A 25,139-nucleotide genomic window follows, 5' to 3' on the forward strand; every position below is an offset into this window, starting at 1 on the left:
CAACTCCAAATTGGAGATAACAGAATGAATATGCTGGTATGGACCAACGAGAATTTTACATGGTTCTGATATATGATATAAGATGAGTATCATGCTTATTTCTTTAGGATGTCTATGGTACTCGAGCTGAGGGTTCAATTTCAAGACAAGTCAAGTTCTATATGCGATTCGAGTTTGGTGTAAATCCATCTTCAGTTCAGTTCAAATTGTTAATATGGATGCAGAAATCATGTTTCAAAAAACCACTATTATATTTGGCCTTTCAAGTTATTTTATAGAGTCAAATAGAAGTCCAAAATCCACAATTGCCTTATTCTAAATGTCAAGAATCTTTTTTTGCAATAGCTCCTCAATTTAAACAATTTTTTTTTTGTAAAAGATTTGTTTCTAAACATTTACCAGAACCTTTTCTTAATAATATAAAATATTTTTCCGATATATATATATAAATATTTTAAAACTTTTGTATTTTAAAAAAAATGTTTAAATATAGCTTCTGTTTTCATTTATTTTTTTGAGCAGAATTATTGACCAATTATTGAATTTAAATATGAGGACAAAATAAAAATGATGATAAAATTGTTATCATTATTTTGCAACCTTTAGATCTCGCGTTCTGTTTTTATATGCAACAAACATAATTATTGTGTTCGTTGCAATCTCATCTCTTCCTCCTCTCCCCAATTTGATTCAGAGCAAAAAGTAGGTATGTGACACTTCAGATCCAGTTTCTGTATTCAGCTTCGTGTTTTTTGATGTTATGTGGAGTAACTTCTGATTTTGCGTCGTTTGTTCATATGATGTACGTGAATCATAATCATGTCTGCGGATTTGGTTAATTATTTCGGCTTTGAAGTGAAATGAAACTCACTGCAACTGAATTCGATTGCTTTGAGTACCTTTTTTGTTAACCTTTATTATTGATTAGATTTAGTATGGGCGTGGCGGAAAACAACTTTGAAATGGAGGAAGGAACTTTGGAGATTGGAATGGGTACGTTCCTTTGTCACTTGTCATTTCTGCTGTAACTGTATTCATGCCAGCAATGATGGAGTTATATACATTCGTAAATATTCATTCTTTTACTTTCATGACACAAGTTTCTTAATGTGTGTTTTTGGAGCACATATCAGTACCATGTATGCATAAAGATGAGATTTTTATAATCTAGATTGTCACCGACTGATTTCTACGAGTAACTAATGTAGAATATATATTTCTTCAAGCATTATTTGGTCACCAAGCGAACACTTTAATGCTCTTCATTTTTTTAATTTTTTTTTTTTGCAGAATACAGAACTGTCTCGGGAGTTGCTGGACCTCTGGTTATTCTTGACAAAGTCAAGGTGAGTGCAGTCCTGCAGTGTACCCCATCATTCAGTATTCTTTGTCTCTCAGTATTCACTTGTAATTTTCTGAGTACTGTTCTGATATATCTGAGTAGTGTATAATATTGAGTGTTACTTCAAAATGTTCAGGGACCTAAGTACCAAGAAATTGTCAATATACGCCTAGGAGATGGAACAACCCGACGTGGGCAGGTCTTGGAAGTTGATGGGGAGAAGGCTGTTGTTCAGGTGAATACCATCCAAGTTTATCAGTCTTTGTTTTTTGCCGGGTTCATCTTCTTATTTCCCGTCAAATTTTTGTGAGATCTTGGCTTATTTGGCTTGCCTTCAAAAATTTTCCTTTGCACAGTAAATCACAGAATCATGGTGTCACTAGCCTTTATGGCAAATGGTGGATGCCACTTTTTTCTTTCTGTAGAAACTTAAGAGTTTTAATGAGGACTTACTTGAACTTCCTACCGACGAGATCCTTTTGTAGGAGTTACTTGTGTTGTACAAATTTTACATGGTGCGTTAATGTTTTATCACCACCTGTGCTTTGAATATACTTCATACTTTAAAAAAGAAAAAAAAAAAACACACACACACACACTTTTTTCTTGAGTTTGAAGGATTCTTTCACTTTTTTGCCAGGTTTTTGAAGGAACATCTGGAATCGATAACAAATATACAACTGTTCAGTTTACTGGAGAGGTGCGGCCGTGCAGTAGTCCTCCCTTACGCCTTCTTTCTTTTGAATTTACAATGTGTCGGACTACTGTCGCCGAAGCATTGTGAACTTGTTGCTCCATGAGTATTATTGTTAACCCAGATATTTCGTCTTGCAATCAAAATAAAAGAAAATACACTTGTTTATTTGTTCGTATATATCATTGCTATTTATTCGGTTTTATTTATCATAAAGTTTTTTTTATTAGTCTCCCTGGATATCGCAAATTTTTCAGGAGTGGAATTTGTATTTGCTACTGAATCACAATACATTCACATTCTTGAACTGTCGGATTTGTCTTTCATCTCTCACTGTGCCTTTGTAGTACTATTGCTTCAACATTGCCTTTCCTTCACAAAATAGTTGAATCTATGGCCTGGGATCCATCTGTTTAAAATTGGGTTGAAAACTGCTGTTCAACTTTGGTTGTAGTACTTTAGTTAATGGTCTATAAGCTCCAGGCAGTAAATTCACAAAACTTTTTTTACGGATAGCATTTGTTTACAAATTCTGATGAATGCTGAGAAATTAACTATTGATTTATGATTATGTTTTCCTATGGGAATGATAATTGTGATAATTTATGAAATTTCATTTCGTATATCCTCAAGTTTTTGTTCATATTTTTCTGATAATGTATCTATAACTTGCTTCCAGGTTTTAAAAACACCTGTCTCGTTGGATATGCTTGGCCGTATTTTTAATGGTTCTGGGAAACCCATTGACAATGGGCCCCCTATTCTTCCGGAGGCTTATTTGGATATTTCTGGCAAGTAACACTGATGTATGAGTTGACTTATGTCCTTGTGTATACATGTTGCCTGCACACTTGATGTACTCTTTACTCTATTTTCTTCAGGGAGTTCCATCAATCCTAGTGAGAGAACATATCCTGAAGAAATGATACAGACTGGAATTTCTACTATAGATGTCATGAACTCAATTGCCCGAGGGCAAAAAATTCCTCTTTTTTCTGCTGCTGGTCTTCCTCACAATGAAATTGCTGCCCAAATCTGTCGTCAGGCTGGTTTGGTCAAACGGTTGGAGAAATCCGATGATCTTCTTGAGGTATATGATCCCTATACTGAAGTTCTTATCTAGAGCAACTATTATTGATCCCTATGTGCCTGTTGCTGAGTTGGACTTTATCTTTCTATGCATGATATTATACATTTAGCTTTTGTTGCTTTGTGCCTTGGTTGTGTTGTCGAGTGTATTGCTGAAGCCCATATAAATGTAACATGGTGTTCTTCAGAGAAAATATTCTCTCTTTCTTCAGAGAAAATACTCTTTCTTGGTGGGAGAACCTTCATTTAGACCTTTGGACATGTTAAGGCTTTCTATTACATGGGATAGTTTATTACTGTATTTTGTACTTGGTTTTCTTACCTTTGATATCCTCAGCGGTCACTTTTTTGTTGGTTCTTATTATCTGCTTTTATGCTACAGCATGATGGAGAAGACAATTTTGCCATTGTCTTTGCAGCTATGGGAGTCAACATGGAGACAGCACAGTTCTTTAAACGTGATTTTGAGGAAAACGGATCCATGGAGAGAGTGACCCTTTTCCTTAACTTGGTAATTGTGCCCATTCGTTTATGTTTGCCCCTGTAAACTGTGCTGATGTACTGTTTTCATTGGGTTATGATGTCCTCTGTAGGCCAATGACCCAACAATAGAACGCATCATTACTCCACGTATTGCTCTGACAACTGCTGAATACTTGGCATACGAATGTGGGAAGCATGTTCTGGTCATATTGACAGATATGAGTTCTTATGCCGATGCCCTCCGTGAGGTAACAGCACCACCAATGCCTGTCTTTGCTATATATTTCAATGAGAATCCTCATATTTTCTTAGTCATCAGAAGTATAATGTATCTCTTTTCTCTTATTTCAAGTGTTATTAGAAGTATTAATGTGTCTATGTCTATTATTGTGACAGTTGATGCGGCATGCCTCTATATTTATAGCTCTTCATCTTTGCTGCAATTAACTACTTAAGTCGGGATATTTTTTTCGTAAATTTCTTATTATAGCTATGAGTGACTACTAGAGTATGGATTTCTTTGTAGGTATCTGCGGCTCGAGAAGAAGTGCCTGGAAGGCGTGGATATCCTGGTTATATGTACACTGATCTTGCTACTATCTACGAACGAGCTGGACGTATTGAAGGAAGAAAGGGATCCATCACACAAATCCCTATTCTGACTATGCCTAATGATGGTAACGCGAAAGTAACAAAAAATCTGTTTCACTTGCTCTGTAATTTTAATTGAGCCTGATTTGATTTCTTTTTTCTTTATTTTATTTCAATTGGTCAGACATCACGCATCCTACTCCAGATCTTACTGGTTACATTACTGAGGGGCAAATATATATCGACAGACAACTTCATAATCGGCAGGTACAGATAGATTGATGCATGCCAATTAGCTTCTGATAGTACCTGTACAAACCATGACACAACATTTGATAGTAATTATTTTGATAACTTTATTTGAATTATATTTACAAGAGGTTTTACACTGAAACTTATGGAACAAAAAAATTATTTCCTGCTAAGTTTTATGATAAAAGAATTTGATTCCGAAATCACCTTCACATTCTCTTTTTTTCCCCTCCATCGAGTTTATGATGGTCTCCCTTGATATGGAGAGGGGGAGAGAGATGCATTTATCTTTTGTGTTGGGCAAAATTAACAAGATCAAATTATGTGCTCTGAACTGACAGATATACCCTCCTATAAACGTGCTGCCATCCTTGTCTCGTCTGATGAAGGTATGTAGATGGTCTTGTGTTGAGTAAATCTGGGAAGGGGGTAATGTGGGCACACTATATGTTATATCTCATCTCAATGTATTGCAGAGTGCCATTGGGGAGGGCATGACCCGTAGGGATCACTCCGATGTATCTAACCAGGTATATTGTCTAATGTACAAAACCGATTCTGGTCTCCGTGGGCAGGCTCAGGCAAACTGCAGTTGCCTTTCTTGATTGTGTACTAATTTAATAATGTACTCTAAATTCAATATTCACAGTTATATGCAAACTATGCCATTGGAAAGGATGTCCAGGCAATGAAAGCTGTGGTTGGAGAAGAAGCACTTTCCTCAGAAGATCTGGTCAGTCACTTACTGAACACAAATTTGTTATATCAATTTTTCCGGAGACAAAATAAGTTAGATAAACTAATTGAGCCACCCCTCATTTAAAAACAGCTATATCTTGAGTTTCTTGACAAATTTGAGAGGAAGTTTGTTGCGCAAGGAGCGTACGACACGCGTAACATCTTCCAGTCACTAGATCTGGCATGGACACTGCTCCGGATCTTTCCTCGGGAGCTTCTTCACCGTATTCCAGCTAAAACTCTTGATCAATACTACAGCAGGGATGCAGCAAACTAATGAGAAGGAAATCTTATGCTGGAGTCTGTGTTTGTTCGGCTTTCCCTGCGTTATGCGATGTGTTATTATATGTACATTTTTTAAAGGATGTTGTATCCCCGTTATCTGGTTTGAAATAAGGGTCGAGTGAGATGTTCGACGAGCCCCAAGGAAAACAAGACTCTCCTGCCATGAAGAACATTATGTTTTTTTTTGGTACAGACGACGTGCCTTTATTGAATAAATTATACTATTTCAGAATATCGTTTCAACGAATTTGTTAGAAAATGTGGGGAGACGCCCTCGCAGTCACTGAACATGCACCAGATAATGGTTATTTGTAAAATATTGAATACTATTATTCTTTTTAATTACTCAATAAAAATCAACCTACAACCGCAATGCTCCTAAATTTACAGATACAAAATATAATTTTTAAAAAAAATTATGACAGGCAATCTGCATGATAATAATTCGATATGCTGCAATTTTCACAAATATTACTTCACTTTTAACGTTATTGTGTGTAAACATGCGATAGCACTTCCAACAAGTCAATAACATAGCTTTCAGAGATAACAAAGACAAAACATTTCTTATTAAACTGCAAGTATTAGGTAATCAATTGTGTTAATTTAAAGTTATGCCCTAAAATAAAATAGTATTTTAACAATTAAAAGTGAAAATCAACATTAACAAACAGGTTGTCAGCTAATTTTGAAAAATAGATTTGGAAGAACAATGGACAAGTAAAAAGGAATAAAATATTCCACCAAAGTGAAGGTCAAACAGTTGATAAAAAAAAGACATTTTATGTGAGATAAACCAAACTGTTCATGCGTGTTAATTTGTGGGCCTTTTAAAATACCTTTGTATATAGCATCATTATTTTGAAGGATTACAAGTACTTGCAAGTTACAAAAGGAATGTATACAACGAAAGTAAAAGACAAGAATCAGCCTGCTTTTGAGGTTCTGGCTATAGGTGGTAATACAACCAAATCAAGGTTTCCAGGATAAGGAGTCCACAGTCCCATTCCTCCCCTACTCTCTAACAATTCAGGATGTTTCTTAATCTCATCTATGGTTTTTGCCCATTCTACTTTAGACGAATGCTCACGGTTGTGAGGATGCAATATAAAGATTGAATTGTATTCGCAGTTTGGAAACATAAAAGGTTTGAATAGTCCACCTGACCTATATACGACGTATCCAAAGCTTAGCTGATCTCTCGGTGTCAAGAGATGGACCTCGTTAAACCATAAGCAACTAAACAGATCGTTCAATGCAGTATGTTCACGAATGATGATGGCTCCTTCAGGCACATCTGAATTAAAGAAACCTCTGTTACTAAAAGAAGGAAATCTTAAAGCAGCAATATGGCTTGTGTGATTTGTGTGCTCAACACTTTATCACGACAGTTAACAACGTAATAGTGGTAAAATATGGGTTTAGGATGAGATGTGATTAAGTGGTAGAATACACAAATCTACACTTCTTAATTCCTTGAATTTTTTGAGGATATATTTTTGGGGATGGTGGTTAATCTAAAGGCATAGGCTCCATCTTCTACTTCCGTCAGAAGGAAATAGATACAAATATAAAACCACTAAAGAGGACAACACAGAAATGATGATGACATGCATAGTAAAATCATGTCTCACCACTAATGACACCCTTTTGTGGGCTCCACGGCTCCATTCCTTCATAGCGATATATTTTCATGTGTAGGTCAATTAGGGGGCGAGCATATCGCTTCCTTCGTTTGTTTGAATCCGCTTCTTCATATATACTCCGATGGTGTTTATGCTGAGCAATGGCAAATGTTTGCTTCCCACGCCATAAGTACCTGCAAAAGTGATCCCAATAATGACTCCGTTTGATTGGTTACATGTGAAAATCAGTAGCCAAAATCACGAGAATGTGTAGCACCTTACTGACCTTAGCAATAAATAATTTAAGACCCTGTATTCCTAATTTTCCCATCAAGATATATAATAAGAGAGGTACCCAACTCAACTATTTTACCTTTCCTGCTGCAGCTTCAACCCAATCTCAATTCATAAAGGGGAGTCGGACACAACTAATTAAGTAAAGGATATAAATAAATACGTTAGGATTCAATCATACCTCTCCAATAGAAGCAAGGGGTCAACTATAAGCTCCATTTTACCATCAATCCAGATGCTGTATCGTGCTTCCGGAAATAACCTGTGTGTTAGTATCTTGGGAACCTTACCGTTTCTTCTAGGTTCATCATAAGGCTGATTCTTAAGCAGAATCAGCCGCCAAACACCCACCCATAGCCCTCCATCAATATCCTCTTTTACCGTAACATTTTCTTTAATGAAGTCCAGAGATACTTCATCAACCACCATAAGAAAACAAAATAGACCATGTGAACGCTGACTAATGTTGGATGGCTGGTGAGGCGTGTCATAAGCATCAAAGATGCCAGTGGCAACAACAAATTTACATTTCTTCACATATTTGACGTCACTTGAAGACATTTCTGCACCGCTACCTTTCATAAAACCACAATGCACCTGAAGATATTATACATCTGTGGTTGTTAACATCGGATGTGTTAACAGCAGCGAAAAATATAACCATCTATGATCTAGATTTTGGACATAATAACAAATGGGCTATGTGGATGAGAATTTGGGTCAATTTCTGCAGATATCAACAAAATAAAATACGTAAAAGTGGAAGACCGATATTCAATTTCTCTAGAACGAAAGAAAGGAAAGAAAACTAAAAAAATAGCTCAATAAGTAATTCACCCTCATTGTGGGTTTGATTTTGAAGCTCTCCTCTCTTTGCTGCCACGTCTGATGGCCACCAAAGAGAGGAGATTGAGATCCATTGCCGGCAATATTGTCCTCCATAATGTATGACAGTCTTTGGACAAACTTTTCAGGTGATTTCGTCTTGGGAATAGCCACTTTATTTGGGTGATCAGCAACAGGAATTGGACAGCCTGATTGAGAATGAAAAGAAACAGGTTCAATACATCATTCCTTTAATTAATAATAAATTAATGTGCCAAATTTATAGTCTCACGATGTGGTGGAGTCACAAATCCCATTGTGTTTAGCATGCCAAAGACTTTGCTATCTTTGTTACAAAGAGCTGTAAATACAATAAACAAATAAATAATTTGATAAAAAGGACTATCCTAGGCTCATGTTTTCTTCATTGTGGAAAGGTAAAGCGAAATCTAAACCATAAAAGCATATTACCTAGGCATTTTTACACTAGCAAATTATGGTACCACTTCAATTTCAAACTTACTACTATTTCCATGGTTTCTCTTAAACATTGCAGAACTGGTCGATGGTTTAGAGCATCAGCAGCAAATGGGGAAGAAAGGAGAGGTGATTTACCAACAAAAAAGGCAACAGAAGACTGGCAAGACCAAACGTGAAACAGCAAAACGGCGAGAATCAACATCATCCATATAATCCCAGCTGTAAGAACTAATCGAATCAAACCCCTTTTCCAAATAATCCTCATCGTGTAATCTTGCGACACTTTCCCGCTATACAAGGAATCTCCTCCAGCATCTGCACCCAGACAATTCTTGAATAAACACAACCAAAATATCAAACCCGGCCAAATCAAAAGTCCCACCACATAATGTTAAATGTACCTTTAGTGTGGTGATGCGGCTGATTTCTCCGGGAAGCCCGTAAAGAAACTGCGCGCTGAAAATCATTATCCATGAGCCTGGTTAATGCTTCAGTCCAGTATAAATGGGCTGTATCTCTTCTTCATCGGAATAACGTGTACACGAATCGAACAGCGGAAAGGATGAATATAATAAACACATTCACAAGATTTGAAATTGGAATGAGTTTTCAGCGTTTCTTGAAATCCTGCAAACAACAAGGCATACGAATGCATACACAATTCAAGTGTCCTGCTTCCAAATCTGCTGTCTTCCTTCTCCTTTTGTTTTCTGAATATCCGATTTCCACAACCTGTTCATGGATCTTCAAAATTTTCAATTGGGCCGAGCACTCCATCGGGCTTAAATCGTGAAGCCCGACCCAATTATCTCCATTTATCATAGGTAAAATCTTAAATCGTATATTTTACTGTTATTTTTTAAAATTCTATATTATATTTGCAACAATTAATTCAATTGTAGTATCTTAAAAGCAATCATTAGCCTCTTAATTTTTTTTTTATACCAAAATCCTCGTAAAATATCGAGGACCATTAAGGTTTCGAAACATGTGTGAGAGAGTCTTACGGGTCGTATTTTGCGAGACGAACCTTTTATTTGGGTCATCTATGAAAAATTATTACTTTTATGTTAAGAGTATTACTTTTTATTCTGAATATCGGTAGGGTTGACGCGTCTCATAGATAAATATATGTAAGACCGTTCACAAGAGACCTATCCTAAGGCTCTGTTTGGTATGTGTGATGTGATATTTAAATGATTATTAATTAGAGTGATTGAAAAATGAAAGATATGAATTAATAGTATGATTGGATAAATAACATAATATTTGGTATGATTTTAAAATGATGGATTAATTTTGTAAATTTTATTGTAATGACCAAAATGCCCCAAGTGTTAATTAAATACTTATTCTTAAAATTTTACCTAATTTAAATATATTTATTTAAATAAATTTGTAAATATACATTTACTTTAAAAGTTTAATAATAATTATAGTATTATTGTTTTTTTAAAATAATTATAAATATTTTTAAAATAATTTGATAGATAATTAAATATTTATAATTATAATTTACATTTATTAAAATTAATTTAAATATATTTATTAGAAATATATTTGTAAATATGTATTTAATTAATAATTAAAATAATAATAATATTTTGAATATTAATTTTATTTTAAATAAATTTTAGTGATAATTATAATATTATTGTTTCTTTTAAATAATTATAAATATTTTAAAAATAATTGAATAGATAATTAAATATTTATAATTTATGTTTATTAAAATTAATTTAAGTATATTTATTAGAAATATATTTGAAAATATTACGGTAATTATTAAACAAAATAAATTAAAATTTAATAAATATTTATTTTCATAAAAAATTTAATTAACAAGATTACATATTTGTAATGACCGATATTTTGATTCTAATAATCTGAGTTTATTGATTATGAATTGATATGATTATAGCCCGGCCATTCCGAGACCAGACTGGAAAAAGTATATGAAATGCATAAAATTTGGGCCGAAAGTGTTGCGCCCAGGCGGAAGTTTTTGTCCGTCCGAACGCCACATGAAAAAGAGGAGGGCCGAAGGTTTTGGAGTCAAAAATGCGAGGGCCGTGAGTTCCGCGCCTAAAGTTCCGCCCGAGCGCGAGATGTGTTTGGCAAAGAACAAGCCACCTCGCCTTAATCATGCAATGATACACACACACACACACACACGTATCCTTCCTTGCAATCTTCAGAAGGAAAGCTCCCGAGAAATCCTCCAGCTTCTTCGTAGCTTTGAATTGTGATTGTGCGAGATTCGTCCGCCCGAATTGTAATCCGACTTCAGTACTGTGTTCCTCTCGTCGACAGCTACAACTGGACGTAAGTTTTATTGAGTTCTGTTATCATTTGAAAATATGATGTTGTTGCAATTTGATATGATTCATATATAATGTTCTTAACATGTTAGACATCGTAGAATCGAAGTCAGATTGAGAAACAAATTGATTAGAGAACTATTATGATTTTTCAAAATATATCGATTGATATTGGACAGATTTGGATTATGGATTGATTACAGATTATGTTGGATAACAGTTATGGATTGTAATTATTATCTGTTGATATTATATTGACGGGGATATTCAGATTGGTCCATTATGCCGTTGATTTTGAATTAGATTCAGATTGGTATTGATTGGAGTAGTATATTGATATGGTACTATTGATATTGTCATTGCCAGATTGAGTGTTGAGAGACTTTGAATTCCAGAAAGAAACGTCATCAGAACTGCCCTAAAAGAAAGGTACAAGTCAATGTGGTATTGGAAGATCGACTCGAGTAGGATATACTTGAGTTTCCCTAAATCACATACTTATTATTATTGTGTTCATTGATTTGATTTGATATGCTTGTTCTATTGATTTATAGGAAGCATGTATTAGATGAGTATTAAACGAGTGATCTTGTGACATAAGTGCCGATTGTGATGGAATCGTCACTGGCACATTCCACATTGTCACAAGATAGTGGATTGGCGATAGTGCCACAGTATGTGACGGATAGGTCAAGACACCGGATGTTTGGTTATATCGATTGAAAAGAATTGAAGTTTCTTCTATTACTGAATTCGACATAGGAATACCAACGTCTGGAAACCGGGATCCCTAGACTAGGATTGAGTCTAGTCTGAGACGTGGAGTCACGAGTCTGATTGACAGTTTTATATTGATTATGTTTTCAGATTTTGATACATATTACTGTTATTTGTTTCATGCTTTATATTGTTTATATGATTGCATGTTTCATTGATTTATACTGGGATTTTATTCTCACCGGAGTTATTCGGCTATTGTCGTGTTTGTATATGTGCATGACAACAGGTGGGACAGGTTCAGGGTCGAGGAGATGAAGAGAGATCGTGATTAGAGTGGAAGGCTACAGATTTTGATTTGAGATAGGGTTTAAACACTTGATATGTAGTTATTAAACCTTAGTTTTGAATGATTGTATATAGTACAAGACTTGTACTTTAATACTGATAAGTATGTTAGAATGTATTCCATTACGTTCCGCATGTAATACTGTATTTTTCAAAAAAAAAAAATTTAGACTCTGTTTACTTTAATTGATTAAATTATCCCAATGATGATTAAGAACTTGATTAGCGTCTGGGCCACCACAATATTTATAAAAATTAGATTTAAAATAGATTTACATTCAATTTATTTTCTTTAAAATGATGAAAATAATAAAAAATATATGAAATTAAGTAATAAAAAAATATAATAAAAATTTAAATAATAGATTACTTATTAAATTTTCATTAATTTTAATTTTCATATTATATTGAAGAAGATAATTTAAGGGTATTATGGTCAATATATAATCTTATCATGATCATTATTCAAGAATTATACATCATCACACCTTTTGAGAGAGATATTTAATCACACAAATAATATGAATAATGAGGGCTTTCAATCATAATCAATGACTTGAAGACTAAATAAAAAATGAACCAAACGTGAGATAATAGATGATTATTTAATAATCATTCCCTTATAATGGCCACCAAACATAGCCTAAGGGTCCAAGGGCATGCCCTCCCTCAATTTTTTTTTATGTGAAATTATTATGATATCTTTATTATTTATTAAATAAAATAAATTAATAAAAGGAATAACATCCAACACTTCTCTTTAGGGATGTAATCGAGCCGAGCCGAGCCGAACTCTTGAATGTTTGAGCTTGGTTCGTTTATAATCGAGCCGAGCTCGAGCTTTATTTAACGAATATATACATGGCTCACGTGCTTATTCAAACCTTTATCGAGCCTAAAAAAGCTTAATAAATATGAATTATACATTTAAATTTTCATTAAATTAATTAAAAAGTAAATTATATATTTAAAGAAAAATATATTCTTATTAAAATTTGTAAATTTATTATAATAAATAAATTTAATAGATTTATATATATATTTCATAAATAAATATACAAAATCAATAAATCAAATATCAAAACTATTATTTTTTTCATCTAAAAGATTACTCATGAACTTACCAACGAACATGTTTACGAGCTAACGAGCCGAATACTGTAAAGCTTGAGTTTGGTTTGTTTATCTTAACGAGCCTCATTAAACGAGCTCAAACGAACTTTTATCGTATCGAGCTTCGAATAGCTCACAAACGGTTTGGTTCGTTTACATCCCTATTTCTCTTCAAGTTGCACGGATTTAAAAAAAATAGAATTTGAAAAAAACCCAAATCTCATTATTGATCTCACGTCTATTATCTTCACAGTGGTATAATCGGAGTCCGACGAGTTATATCAACAATCTTTGCCCCTGTGTGTGCTCTACAGTTAACAAAATTCCAGGGTTCGTCTTCGATCGCAACCCTTGATTTTTTTTATATATAAAAATCGCACGATTTATTATTGGTGACGCGATTTTTTAATAGTCAGTCCGTGCTCAGACCGATAAACCAAGTTTAAAAAATATTACGTTCAATGGATCACGTAAAACCCAACATTGAGTTGCGTTTTCCCATACAAGAAAACAAGTAATATTTCTCTTAAATTCCATGGTTTCTTACTCAACCTTATCGTGCGGATTGGAAAATAAATATTCTGATAGATATATTGTGTGGATTTGGAAAATATTTTAGATTAATAAAAATGACAATTTTGCACATTCGATATAATATTATTCAAAAAACTGATTTCTTAGTCGTAACACGAGCTTGGGTTTTGGGTTCAAAAAAACACGTTAGCAATGGTAAATCATACAATTTTTATGAAAAAGTCAAGTGTTGATAGACCCTATTATATTTTTATGAGGGTGAGATTTTGGAGCAAAAATTTTCACAGAAATAGATATTGTGTGTGTTGGGTTCGGAATGCTAACAATCTTTAGTTGATACTAACAAAACTTGTTATTGTATTTCTAACATATTTACTCAAGTGTGTAGTTGCTTGTTCAAGTTGGAAGTTTTGGATGCTAAAATATGAAATCAGCAAGGCTGAATTCAACGGACCTTAAATTAGCAGCGCATAATTCAACATTTTTTGGAATTCAACAGCGGTCAAATTAAGCAAATAACCAGCAATGCGAATATGATCGATTCAATATTACAAACATGACTACTTAAATCAATAGTACTGAAATCAAGAGTGCTGAAAGCAGTAGATCTCGAAAAACATCGGAGTCCAAACCAATAGAGATGACTCCTTGTAACCAGCTGCTGCTGCAATCAGTAGACAACTCGTAGCTGCTGCTGCTGCATCCATTAGATCCCAAAATTAGCAGAAGATGAGGAAAGTGGCCAAAAACGCGAATATTATCGTTTCGATATTAGAAACAAAACAGAATTTTACTAACAGTCATATTCTTATATCCAAACGTTTATATAATACTTGAAGGACATAAGTACAACAACTTGAATATCAAATACAAGTTTTGGAAATTGATTCAGAGTATGGGCATGCAACATGAAGAATTTAATTAAAATGAGAACAAGCCACAGTGTGATGATACATTTGAGATATACATACACTATAAAAGATGAAATCATCACACAAATAACCCACACATATATATGAGAGTTGAGTTTCAAAGTTTAAATGAGTGACTCTTCACACAGGGGCACTAAAGATTGTGTTTCTAGTTTTGACATAAAAGACGTTAAATATTATGTGGATTGTGGGGTTGCGATCTACAATCGAGTGTGCTAAGGGTTTCAATTAGGCAAAAGATAAGTCTTAAGTTGAAATAGGTTGGTACAAAAGTTGTATAAACTAAAGTCTTCCATCTTCTCAGGTGGAAAAAGGGGTGACATTGGAGTTGTTATTCTCCAAACATCCATAACCAAATTTGTTTATCTTTATTTTATTGCTTCTTGCTGTTGTTTTAAGATGTATCGTTGAAGCATTTTTTGTGTTCTACAAATACAAAAATATTGCATATCAAGTATTTGATAAAATATTTCATTAAAAATATTTTCACATTGAATTTGCATATTTTTTAAATGTTTTCCGAAATGTTTAGTTGGTTTTTACGATAAATTATTTTGAGTGTCTTCTGCACGATTGGATAACAAAACTTGATTTAATTTTTAAATTTTTAATATTTCAAAAAACGTGTATTGTAACTCAATGCTTGTCCCCCGAACGATCCTATCATTTTGAAAGAATATTTGAAACTGATTTTTATCTTAAAAATTTTCCGTTTTCAGAATTTTCTAACATATATATGCATGGCTGAATTTTCACAGCAACTTGGAAAACATTATATTACTCCTCAGTGTCCAAATGACAAACTGTTTTTTACAATGAAAATTAGACTCATAAAAGATGACAACGGTATAAAATTTGCAGCCTAATTATACACGAGATAAAGCAGTTTATTGGTTAAAATCAGACCATATGTGTTGTCATAGAAAATAGGTCAAGGAGAAATTTGGTTAGTCATCCCTATATTATTATCAATTTTAAACTTTCAAAATTATAGGGAGTGATTAATTTTAAACATTGAGTGAAAGATAAACACTGTGTTCAAAATTTATTTTTAAAATCTATCTTTTTATTCACACAAAAGGGTGATAAATATATTAGATGAAATCATTGTTTATCCAAGTTTACTGATAGTAAAAAAGAGGGATTGAGTTTCAGAATGCTAACAATCTTGATTTTGAACGTAACAAAACTTGTTATTAGATTTTTAACATATTTACTCAATTTTTAGTTATTTGTTCAAATGAAAAATTTGGATGCTGAAATCGGAAATCAGCAAGACTGAATTCAGCAAAGTTTTTGTTTGCTGAATTCAGCGGACCTTGAATCGGCAATGTAGAACTCAACAGAGCATGATTCAGCACCGCGAAATCAGCAGCGTAGAATTCAGTAGCAGTCAAGTTCAGCCAATTGCAAGCGACGCGAATATGATCGTTTCAATATCAGAAACATGACTACTGAAATAAATAATGCTGAAATCATGAGTGCTGAAAAGCAGTAGACCCCAAATAAAACAGAGCCCACACTAGTAGATATGGTTACTGAAAACCGATAGTTGTTGTAACTAGTAGCTGCTGCAACCAATATACACCAGTAGAGCCCAAAATCAGCATAAGATAAGGAAAGTGGCTAGAAGCGTGAATATGAATGTTTCAATGTTAGAAACATACATAAAATTTACTAACAATCATATCATTTTATCTAACATTTATATCATCCTTAAAGTTATAAATACAACAACTTGAAGATTTAATAAAAGTTTTGGAAGAGGATTCAAAGAATAAACAACATACATAAAGTAATGAGCTAAAATGAGAGCAAACTCAAGTGTGACGATAATTTGAGATATACATACACTGTAAAAGATTAAATCCTCAAACACAATCACTCACACATATACATGAGAGTTGTGGGAACCCGGACGCTAATCATGTTCTTAATTATCATTGGGACAATTTAATCAATTATAATAAACAGGGTCTAATTTTTTTTATACAGTATTAAATGCGGAACGTAATGGAATACATTCTAATATACATGTTAGTATTAAAGTACAACTTTTATACTATATACAATCATACAAACTAATGTTTAACAACTAAATATCAAGTGTCCAAACCCTATCTCTAATCAAGGTCCGTAGTCTCCACTCTAATCACGATCTCCCTTCATCTCCTCGACCCGATCATGTCCCACCTGTTGCCATCCACACATACAAACACGACAGCAGCCGGATAACTCCGGTGAGAAATACATCCCAGTATAAATCAACGAAACATGTAATCATATAATCAATGTAAAAGCATGTAACAGATATCAGTAACATGTATCAAAATTGAAATATAACCAATATAAAATCGTCAATCAGACTCGTGACTCCACGTCTTAGACTAGACTCAATCCTAGTCTAGGGATCTCGGTTTCCAGAAGTTGGCATTCCATATCGAATATCAGTAATAAAAGAAAGTACAATTCTATTCAACATCGATATAACCAAACATCCGGTGTCTTGACCTATCCGTCACAGACTCTGGCACTTTTGCCAATTCACTATCTTGTGACAATGTGAAATGTGCCAGTGACGATTCCATCACTATCGGCACTTCTGTCACAAGATTAATCATCTAATACTCGTCTAATACACGCTTTCTATAAATTAATAGAACAAGCATATTAATTCAATCAATGTACACAATAACAATAAGTATGTGATTTAGGGAAACTAAAGTATATCATACTCGAGTCGTTCTCCCGGTACCACATTGACTTATACCTTTCTTTTATTGCAGTTCTGACGACGCTCATGTCGGGAATTCCAAGTCTGTCAATATTCAATCTGGTAATGACAATATCAAGTAGTACAATATCAACATACTGCTCCAATCAACACCAACTCTGATCAATCTGGATTTAACTCAAAATCAATGGCATAACGGCATAATCTCGATATTCTCGTCAACACAACGTCAACAGATAATAATTAAAATCTATAACTGATATCCCATACAATCTATAATCAATTAATAATTCAAATCTATCCAATATCAATCAATAAAATCTGAAGAACCATAACAATTCCATAATCAATCTGTTTTTCAATCCGACTTCGATTCTACGATGTCTAACATGTCAAGAATGCCATATATGAATCATATCCGATTCTGACAATATCATAATTTCAGATCTTAACAAAATGTAACAAAACTTACGTCTTGTTGTAGCGGTCGACGATAGGATCACGGTAGTATACTCGGATTACTAATTGGACGAACGGATTTTGAACGAATCAATTTCTAGTGTATGCAATTCCCTCGAGCTTCCTTCCTTTTCTTCTCCTTTTTATCTGAGGAGCAAAGGCTGGTTTATATATATTGCACGCTCCAAGCTAGGTGGCTTATTACAAAACATGTCTCGCGCGTATGCGCGACATCACTCGGCGCATATGCGCGAGACACTATGTCTCGGCGCGTATCCTGCACATCACCTCGTGTCACGTCCCGGGACTGGGGTTGGTTGACACCGGCGTTGCTCTCCAATTTACATTCGAAAACAACAAGTCTCAGAAGTACAAAATTCAGAAAACAGACTTTTCATTCATAATACGAAATAATTCATTGGCTGATACAAATTCGAATCATTAATGTTTTACAGTGGAAATGTAAAACAGATAAAACATTGCTTCTACAGATGCAGCGGAAAAACATAATTTGAAACTGAGAATAACAGTCTTCTTCTTCACCATCCCCAAAACAGATTCTGCTCCTTTTCTTCTAACATTTCTTCATCGTTCTTATCTGAGATGTTATGGTGGGTGAGTGATATAGTTGTCACTCAGTAAGCGGGGGCGGGAATAACTCCCAGTTTTCGAAATCATTTTCATACAGAACAGTAATACGAAAATATACAGAAATTCTTATTTTCATAACGGAAATCAGTGTTCAGTGTTCAGAAATCAGTAATCAGTATTCAGTAATCGGAAATCAGAAGTTTATCAAATAAGCAGTGAGCACGTTCGTGAATTTCATGGCTAAACTGATATCAGTCCCCTATATGTTCTCTCCTCTAAGGGGTGAGGCCAGTAATCAGTAATCAGTATTGTTCAGAATATATATTCCTACCATTAGTTCACTAAGGTTCAGTGCTTCAAAATCAGATATCAGAAATCAAGAGTACTTTGCTTTAAATCAGAAATCATCAAACAAGTTTCAAGATATTTATACATAAGCCCACTTACAGTAATTTGCTACAAGTGTTTCGGTTGCATTCTGAAATCTGCTTCTTCTTGCTACTGGTTTCTGCTGCTCGAAAATCAGCACTCTCTTAGCTCGAAATTCAAGTGATAATCTCAAGATTTGTGTAACTCATTTCAGAGGTTTGAGAGTGTTATATATAGGCAAAATTCTGACTGTTAGCCTCCCAATTAATGGTCATAATCTGCCATTAAAAATCTTTATTCCGTGTTAAATGCTTCAGTTACAAGTCATGGCTGAATTGGTAACTGTCTGCTGGAATTTTCGTGCTGCTGCTGCTGGATTCTAATCTGCTGGAAAAGTACCAGCTTCTGAAATTTTTAGCTTCTGCTGAAATTTGCTAGCTGCTGCTACTGCTGGAATTTCAGGTTCTCACACCTCGTGCATATGCGCCCCCTGCTCGGCGCATATGCGCGAGGATTTCTTCACAACCCTCGGTTACCCTCGCGCACATGCGCGGATCCATGTCGCGCATATGCGCGAGGTTCTCTGCCCACTCCGTGCATATGCGCCCAGCATGAACGCCATATGCGCGAGGCTCAATCCTCACACATAATTCAAATCTCCTTTCCGCCTATCCTGGTCTAATCAGTTCTATCTATAATCACATCAATTAATCAACAAATCATTTCAGATTAACAACACAGCAAATCCCGGGCATTACAAGAGTTGAACTTCAAAGTTTAGATGAACGAATCTTCATACAAAGAAATTAAAGATTGTGCGTCTTACTATAATATATCATTCCTATTCTCCGATTTAATGCAAAGCACTGAAAATAATGGAGATCACAAAACATAAAACAAGTTAAAATATGACATATATTATTTTTAAACATACTTAATAGATAGACAATTAAAAATGGAGATACTTGTCGATTACTTGTAATTTATCCGACACCAAGATTTTAAATTTAGAACAAAATCTCGAATTCAAAACCTAATGATAACATACTTCTCGCCAACTAAAATAAGTAGAGGTACTCATGCTAGAGGTGTGGTCTAAATAGGACCACCGAACATATCCAACATAAGTCATGAATATGGATGACATTTTGTATTTATTTGAAAGTTGATGTATTTGTATTTATTTGAAGTCAATGTATATGGATGAAATTTGTATTTAAAACGTGATTAATATTGATTTATTTGTAGTCTTTCTTTTTGAAAGTTGATTATTGTATTTTAAATTAATACACTTGAATGAAATTTGAACGGTTCAAAGTTATTATAATCTTGAATACGCCACAAGTTTGAACATGTTTGTCATTATATTTCCAATTTTATTCAAAAATTAAATGTCTCAATCAAGTCATTTCATAACAAAGTTCCTCAAACGTACATAATAAATTGAGCTTGAGGAGGGATTGTTTCAAAATATTCATGTTCGAGAACATGTATAGATATATAAGAAAGCAATATTCGACTCATTTCCAAATCTAAATCTCGAGCAGTCGATGGCTTTCATTCTCATCTTCACCACAATCTCTGAAAAAAGGTGGCTAAACCTCGTTTATTTTGTAAACTAAAACATAAATATATCAGGTGAGAAATGTAACCAACAGAAAAAAGAAAATTATGGGTGGATGATCCTGCAATATGAGGAATGCCAATCAGGAAGGTCGGAACTTATTGAGAATCTGAACCATTGTTTTCTCTCACTGTACTTCAAACATGGCTGTAGCACAAGTCCTACCGCAAATGCAATCAGGCTAAGGGTCATCACTTTGAAAGAAGCCAAGCAAAGAACAGTCAATATTAGTAAAGTTGGAGGAATGCACAACAATACTGCCCCAAGGGTACCTACAGGGATCTTGTAAGGTCGAGTTGCGTCCGGATATTTCATCCTTAGCTTCACGAAAGCTATGAATTCCATAAGCATTCCAAAACAGTAGAGGAAGTTCTCTGCGGCAACAATCTCTTGAAAACTCAGCCAAGAAAGCAACACGACACCTGATGCAGAGAAAAGAATTCCGACTATAGGGGTTCCGAAGCGTGATCTCTTGCTAAAACACTCGGGAAGCATGCCTCGTTCCGCCATCCCAAGAAGCTGGAACGAGTCGCTGCTCATCTCAGCTACAAACATTCCCATGTTTGATAGAGCAGAAGCTCCTTGGACCCAGAATCTCAACCACACCCCTCCAAGAATCTTGGCAATATCTGAGAAATATCCATCGCTCCACAACTCACGGTCAAGCGGAATAGCTCCCGTGCTGATCAGGAGCGGAAAGAAGTATCCAAACACAACTAAAATCAGGGCATAAAACAGAGCCTTAGGGAGTGTTTTACCTGGATTCTCTACCTCTCCAGTTAGAGTACTGATTGAATCCCAGTAATTCAAATTCCAGAACAGGGTATTTAAGTACAACGCCCAATCGACGTTGTTAAAATCAAGCACAAACCATCTTGAAGGTTTCAATCTAGGAATAGCAACAATTCCCATAAATAGAAAAGGAAGCAGAGAAACCACCCCTAAGAATATAGCAACACTTCCAACTATGGTTAAACCCCTGTAGTTCATGTAAGTTAGTGCAACGGTCAGCACTAGAACTGCAATCATTCGAGGGAATCCATTTGCGAGAATTGGTATAGCTGATTTGAGATAGTCCAGGAATAGAACGGGATAAAGTGCATTATCGATAACGCCACTCAACCACTTCATCCATCCTTGCTGAAATCCCCAGTAAGGACCCAAAGCTGATGAAACCCAAATCACATATCCTCCATTCTCGGGGAACATGGTACCTAATTCTGCTGTTATTAATGCTTCTGGTATGCTCCATATGAATGGAAAAAGCAGAAAACCAAGCAAGGCCAAAAGAGGGCCAGCCGCCTGAACACTATCCTCAACACCAAAAGGTCCCCCAGATACCTCATAAAAAATCAGGAAAACGAGAGGAGTGATTGAAACTTTGCTAAAGGTTTCCAACTTGGATGAGATTCCATCCTCCAAACAGGCATACTCGGCATTATTTGCTTCCTCCATCTGGATCGATGTTAACTTAGTTGCTAAAACTCGTTGCTTCTACATGTAATAAATGGTGAAAAGAAAAAGATTTTAGAGAAAAATGCGTACAGTTACTGAAGTCAAGAAAGAAGAATCGTGTCAATGGACATGTGAAGACAATTGTGCAACAATAGACTTGGATTGATTTCTTTTCTTTTAAGCCTGGTTTTTTTATTAATGAACTTCAAGCCAAAATGGACTCCTATGCAGAAGAAAATATAGCTTTAGAGCATGCATTCTATAACTCATTCAAGCACATTACCCATCAATTGAAATAGCTCAATACCCCAAGTTGGGTTTTTAAAATATGCATGTGAACATCAAACACGAATAAATATTTAGAAAAAGACTCAATGAATGAACATAAAATCTCAGATTCCTCCATCATGCAAATTAACAAGAAACGAACCACAAAAAGCCAACGAGTTAACGCAGTAAACATGCCTTCCCAAAAAGGATACTAGCGACCACACAACCTCACCACAATATCAAAAAAGTTTATTTCCACCAAACATAACAAGGTAGTGCAATTTGTAAAAGAAAAGTCCATAATCATTTGCAAACAATACATAGATAGCACCCCATTTTTTTATGGGGAAAAAAACTGATCTTGCACCATAAAATGATCGAAAGCAGTCTATACAGTGAGTATATGTCAGATACCAAAATCAGCGAAATGTTTGCCAGTTTCTAGAAATCTAATAGGCGTTCAACGAGAGAGCGAGAAATGCATTGCACATTTAAAATAAGATCAATGGCGAGGATCCAACAACTACAGATGCATCCATAGAAAGAGCTTCAATATGCGAATCCCGTTACAGCAATCTCAAAACTTCACCAAAACCATGATGGATCCCTACCATGGAAATCTGGAGACGATGTTTCGATGGCCATGTGTCATCGCTACTGGTCGCCACGTGTCTTTCTGCAGTAAGAAGGCAGAACCCCCATCCCAGGCGTCACAACCCGCTAGGAATTCTACCCTAAGTACTTGCGTTTTACTTCCGATCAAATAAAGAATATATTTATCAACAACTATGTGTTAGTTTGGAAAAATCGTGTTCTCTAGTATGAGAAGACTCACAGTACATATACAGCCTTTTGTAATTTTTTGTTTGAAGAAGGACGAAGCATTAGAATTTATATATTATGAATAATTAGATTAATAAATAATTATATTATTGTGCCGAAGCATTAGAATTTAGTTATTATGAATAATTAGATTAATAAATAATTATATTATTGTTTGCACAATGTTTGGATTTGATATCTTTGTCCCACGTTTTAAAAATGAAATATGTAAAATGAGTTTATAATGACTTATAATAGACTTTTATAGCAATTTAGGTTAATCATTTTCGTAAAACGACGAAGAATACGAAGTAGTTGTTATAAGGACACATTGTGCAGTCACGCAGGCGCGAGCCCGGGTCCGGGCTCGGGGCGTGACATAAATAGTATCAGAGCCGTTCACCGGCATGGAACACCAAGAAATAAGTGTTATGTGGGGCAAAGTGCTATGCGCATGGGAGCCACCTCTTGAACCTGCGGGGCAAAGTGCTACATGACGGGAGCCACCTCTTGAACCTATAAGAGCCACCTTTAGATTCTCTGTACTGGTGGATCGAGGGGTCAGGCTGCGACGAGGACATCGCGTTTTGAAAGAGTGGTGATTGTGATACCCTTGTCCAACATCTTAAAAATTAAAAGATTTAAAATGAGTTTATAATGACTTACAATAAACTTCTGTAGAAACTTGGGTTAATCATTTTCGTAAAGCGATGACAAATACGAAATAGTTGCTATAAGGATCCATTGTGCAGTCACGCAGGCGCGGGTCCGGGCTCGAGACGTGACATTGGGTGTTGCACGCGAGATTGTCGAAATGTAAAAATCTAACTTTTAGTCAAATAAACGTGAGTCCTGATTCAACCGTAAGTTCTAAATAGATAACAACGTCATAATTTGGCTAAAATATAAAATATGGCCTTAAAGGTCATTATAATAGCACATACATTAATTTATATAGTACCTCACATTGTTCCTTGTTGCAAACTAGGAACATACAGTTTTAAGTACTCACAAGTTACAATCGATGCATCTTGTGTGAAGTTCCACATCCATACTTGCCAATCAGTAGACATTTACATCCATGACTCGGTGAGCCTTAAATGATCCTTCTCAATCGGGAGACCATTTCCAGAGACCTCTACTGTACATATGCATTTTTTTACGGTGGCTGCAGCGCCTGTCTCCATCTCTCCACCCTCAAATTCAATCATATATCTCATTTACAATTGGTTGGATCATCGGCCTTGGAGGTGCAATGACTGTCGATTCGAAAATTCTCCCAAACGCTTCACTGGTTCCTAGAATCTCCATGTCAACATACTTGCGCAGCTCATCCTTTTTCTTTCTATAAAATTGATCGGACTAAGATCGTCATTGTATTATGTTACTTCCAAGACACTCGAATTGGATCGAAAGGGTTGAGAATCTGCTCGAACAATTTCCATTTCATCGCCCTTCTAGAACAATAGGAACAGGTGCATCGATGATGGGACACAATAATTTACGTGTATCTAATCCTTACTCAACAAAGCCTGAAAATTGGCAAAAGATTTGACCACCAAAAAAGGCTGAAATAGGAGACTTACTCCACACCATAACATTAGTTGGGGACACCCCAATGGTTTTTGTGGCTACATGACCCGTGAATGCAGTGACTGCCACTTCTGTTGGAATGAGATAATTTCCATCCTTTCCCTAGTTCCTAAACACCCTAAAAGGCAGGATGTTCACTATATAATTATTGTCTGTTAGTACCCTTGAAATAGGTTGACCATTAACATGTGAATTTATATACAATGGTATGATATGCTTGATCATCTCATGAGTAGGCTTTTCTGATACCACTTTCTTTGGTTTGTGCGGTTTCTTCTCCCATATACTCATGCTAGTACACATTTTAGTAGCATTCTCCTCTCTGGAACCTTTTTTTTTCCTCTGAAATTGTTCTTACTTTTTTTTACTTAAAAATATCCTGCACAATGACACGACCAGTGGCACAATCAACAGAGATATTGAATTTACCAACCTAGAAGTTGATTCTCTTTTCTGTTCAGTTCTCCATCTCATAGCAAATCATCTTATCAAATTCCTTGTCCACAACGGCCTTTCTATCAAACCTATTCTTGTTTTGTATTTGCATCCCAAACTCTCC

General features: G+C 35.1%; 3 protein-coding genes across 7 annotated transcripts; 1 reads left to right on the top strand and 2 right to left on the bottom strand.

The window, feature by feature from the left end:
- Positions 1–555: 555 nt before the first annotated feature.
- Positions 556–5,706, top strand: LOC140827057 (V-type proton ATPase subunit B2-like). 2 transcript variants are annotated; one of them, XM_073189646.1, is made up of 15 exons: positions 556–706; positions 929–993; positions 1,291–1,346; positions 1,479–1,577; positions 1,983–2,042; positions 2,716–2,831; positions 2,922–3,126; positions 3,508–3,636; positions 3,719–3,856; positions 4,135–4,285; positions 4,384–4,466; positions 4,793–4,840; positions 4,928–4,981; positions 5,101–5,184; positions 5,281–5,706. In XM_073189646.1, exons 2-15 carry the CDS (start codon positions 936–938, stop codon positions 5,464–5,466), a joined length of 1,467 nt encoding a protein of 488 aa, XP_073045747.1. In that variant the 5' UTR covers positions 556–706; positions 929–935; the 3' UTR covers positions 5,467–5,706. The 2 variants fall into 2 exon arrangements, with proteins under 2 accessions (XP_073045747.1, XP_073045748.1); XM_073189647.1 differs by having other exon boundaries at positions 570–702.
- LOC140827056 (probable hexosyltransferase MUCI70) lies at positions 5,365–9,510 on the bottom strand. The gene is made up of 7 exons (XM_073189645.1): positions 9,100–9,510; positions 8,834–9,013; positions 8,511–8,579; positions 8,231–8,427; positions 7,575–7,990; positions 7,109–7,293; positions 5,365–6,771 (listed from the first exon to the last, which is right to left on the bottom strand). The coding sequence occupies exons 1-7, from the start codon at positions 9,170–9,172 to the stop codon at positions 6,401–6,403; spliced, it is 1,491 nt and encodes a 496-aa protein (XP_073045746.1). The 5' UTR covers positions 9,173–9,510; the 3' UTR covers positions 5,365–6,400.
- Positions 9,511–20,245: 10,735 nt separating this feature from the next.
- Positions 20,246–24,119, bottom strand: LOC140827060 (probable polyamine transporter At1g31830). Of its 4 annotated transcripts, none has more exons than XM_073189651.1 (2): positions 24,043–24,119; positions 20,246–21,934 (listed from the first exon to the last, which is right to left on the bottom strand). In XM_073189651.1, exons 1-2 carry the CDS (start codon positions 24,058–24,060, stop codon positions 20,486–20,488), a joined length of 1,467 nt encoding a protein of 488 aa, XP_073045752.1. In that variant the 5' UTR covers positions 24,061–24,119; the 3' UTR covers positions 20,246–20,485. The 4 variants fall into 4 exon arrangements, with proteins under 4 accessions (XP_073045752.1, XP_073045751.1, XP_073045753.1 ...); XM_073189650.1 differs by having other exon boundaries at positions 24,007–24,119; XM_073189652.1 differs by lacking the exon at positions 24,043–24,119 and adding an exon at positions 22,777–22,951 and having other exon boundaries at positions 20,247–21,934.
- Positions 24,120–25,139: the final 1,020 nt, after the last annotated feature.

Source organism: Primulina eburnea, chromosome 3, assembly GCF_022965805.1.
Source record: "Primulina eburnea isolate SZY01 chromosome 3, ASM2296580v1, whole genome shotgun sequence".
Lineage (NCBI taxonomy): Eukaryota > Viridiplantae > Streptophyta > Magnoliopsida > Lamiales > Gesneriaceae > Primulina > Primulina eburnea.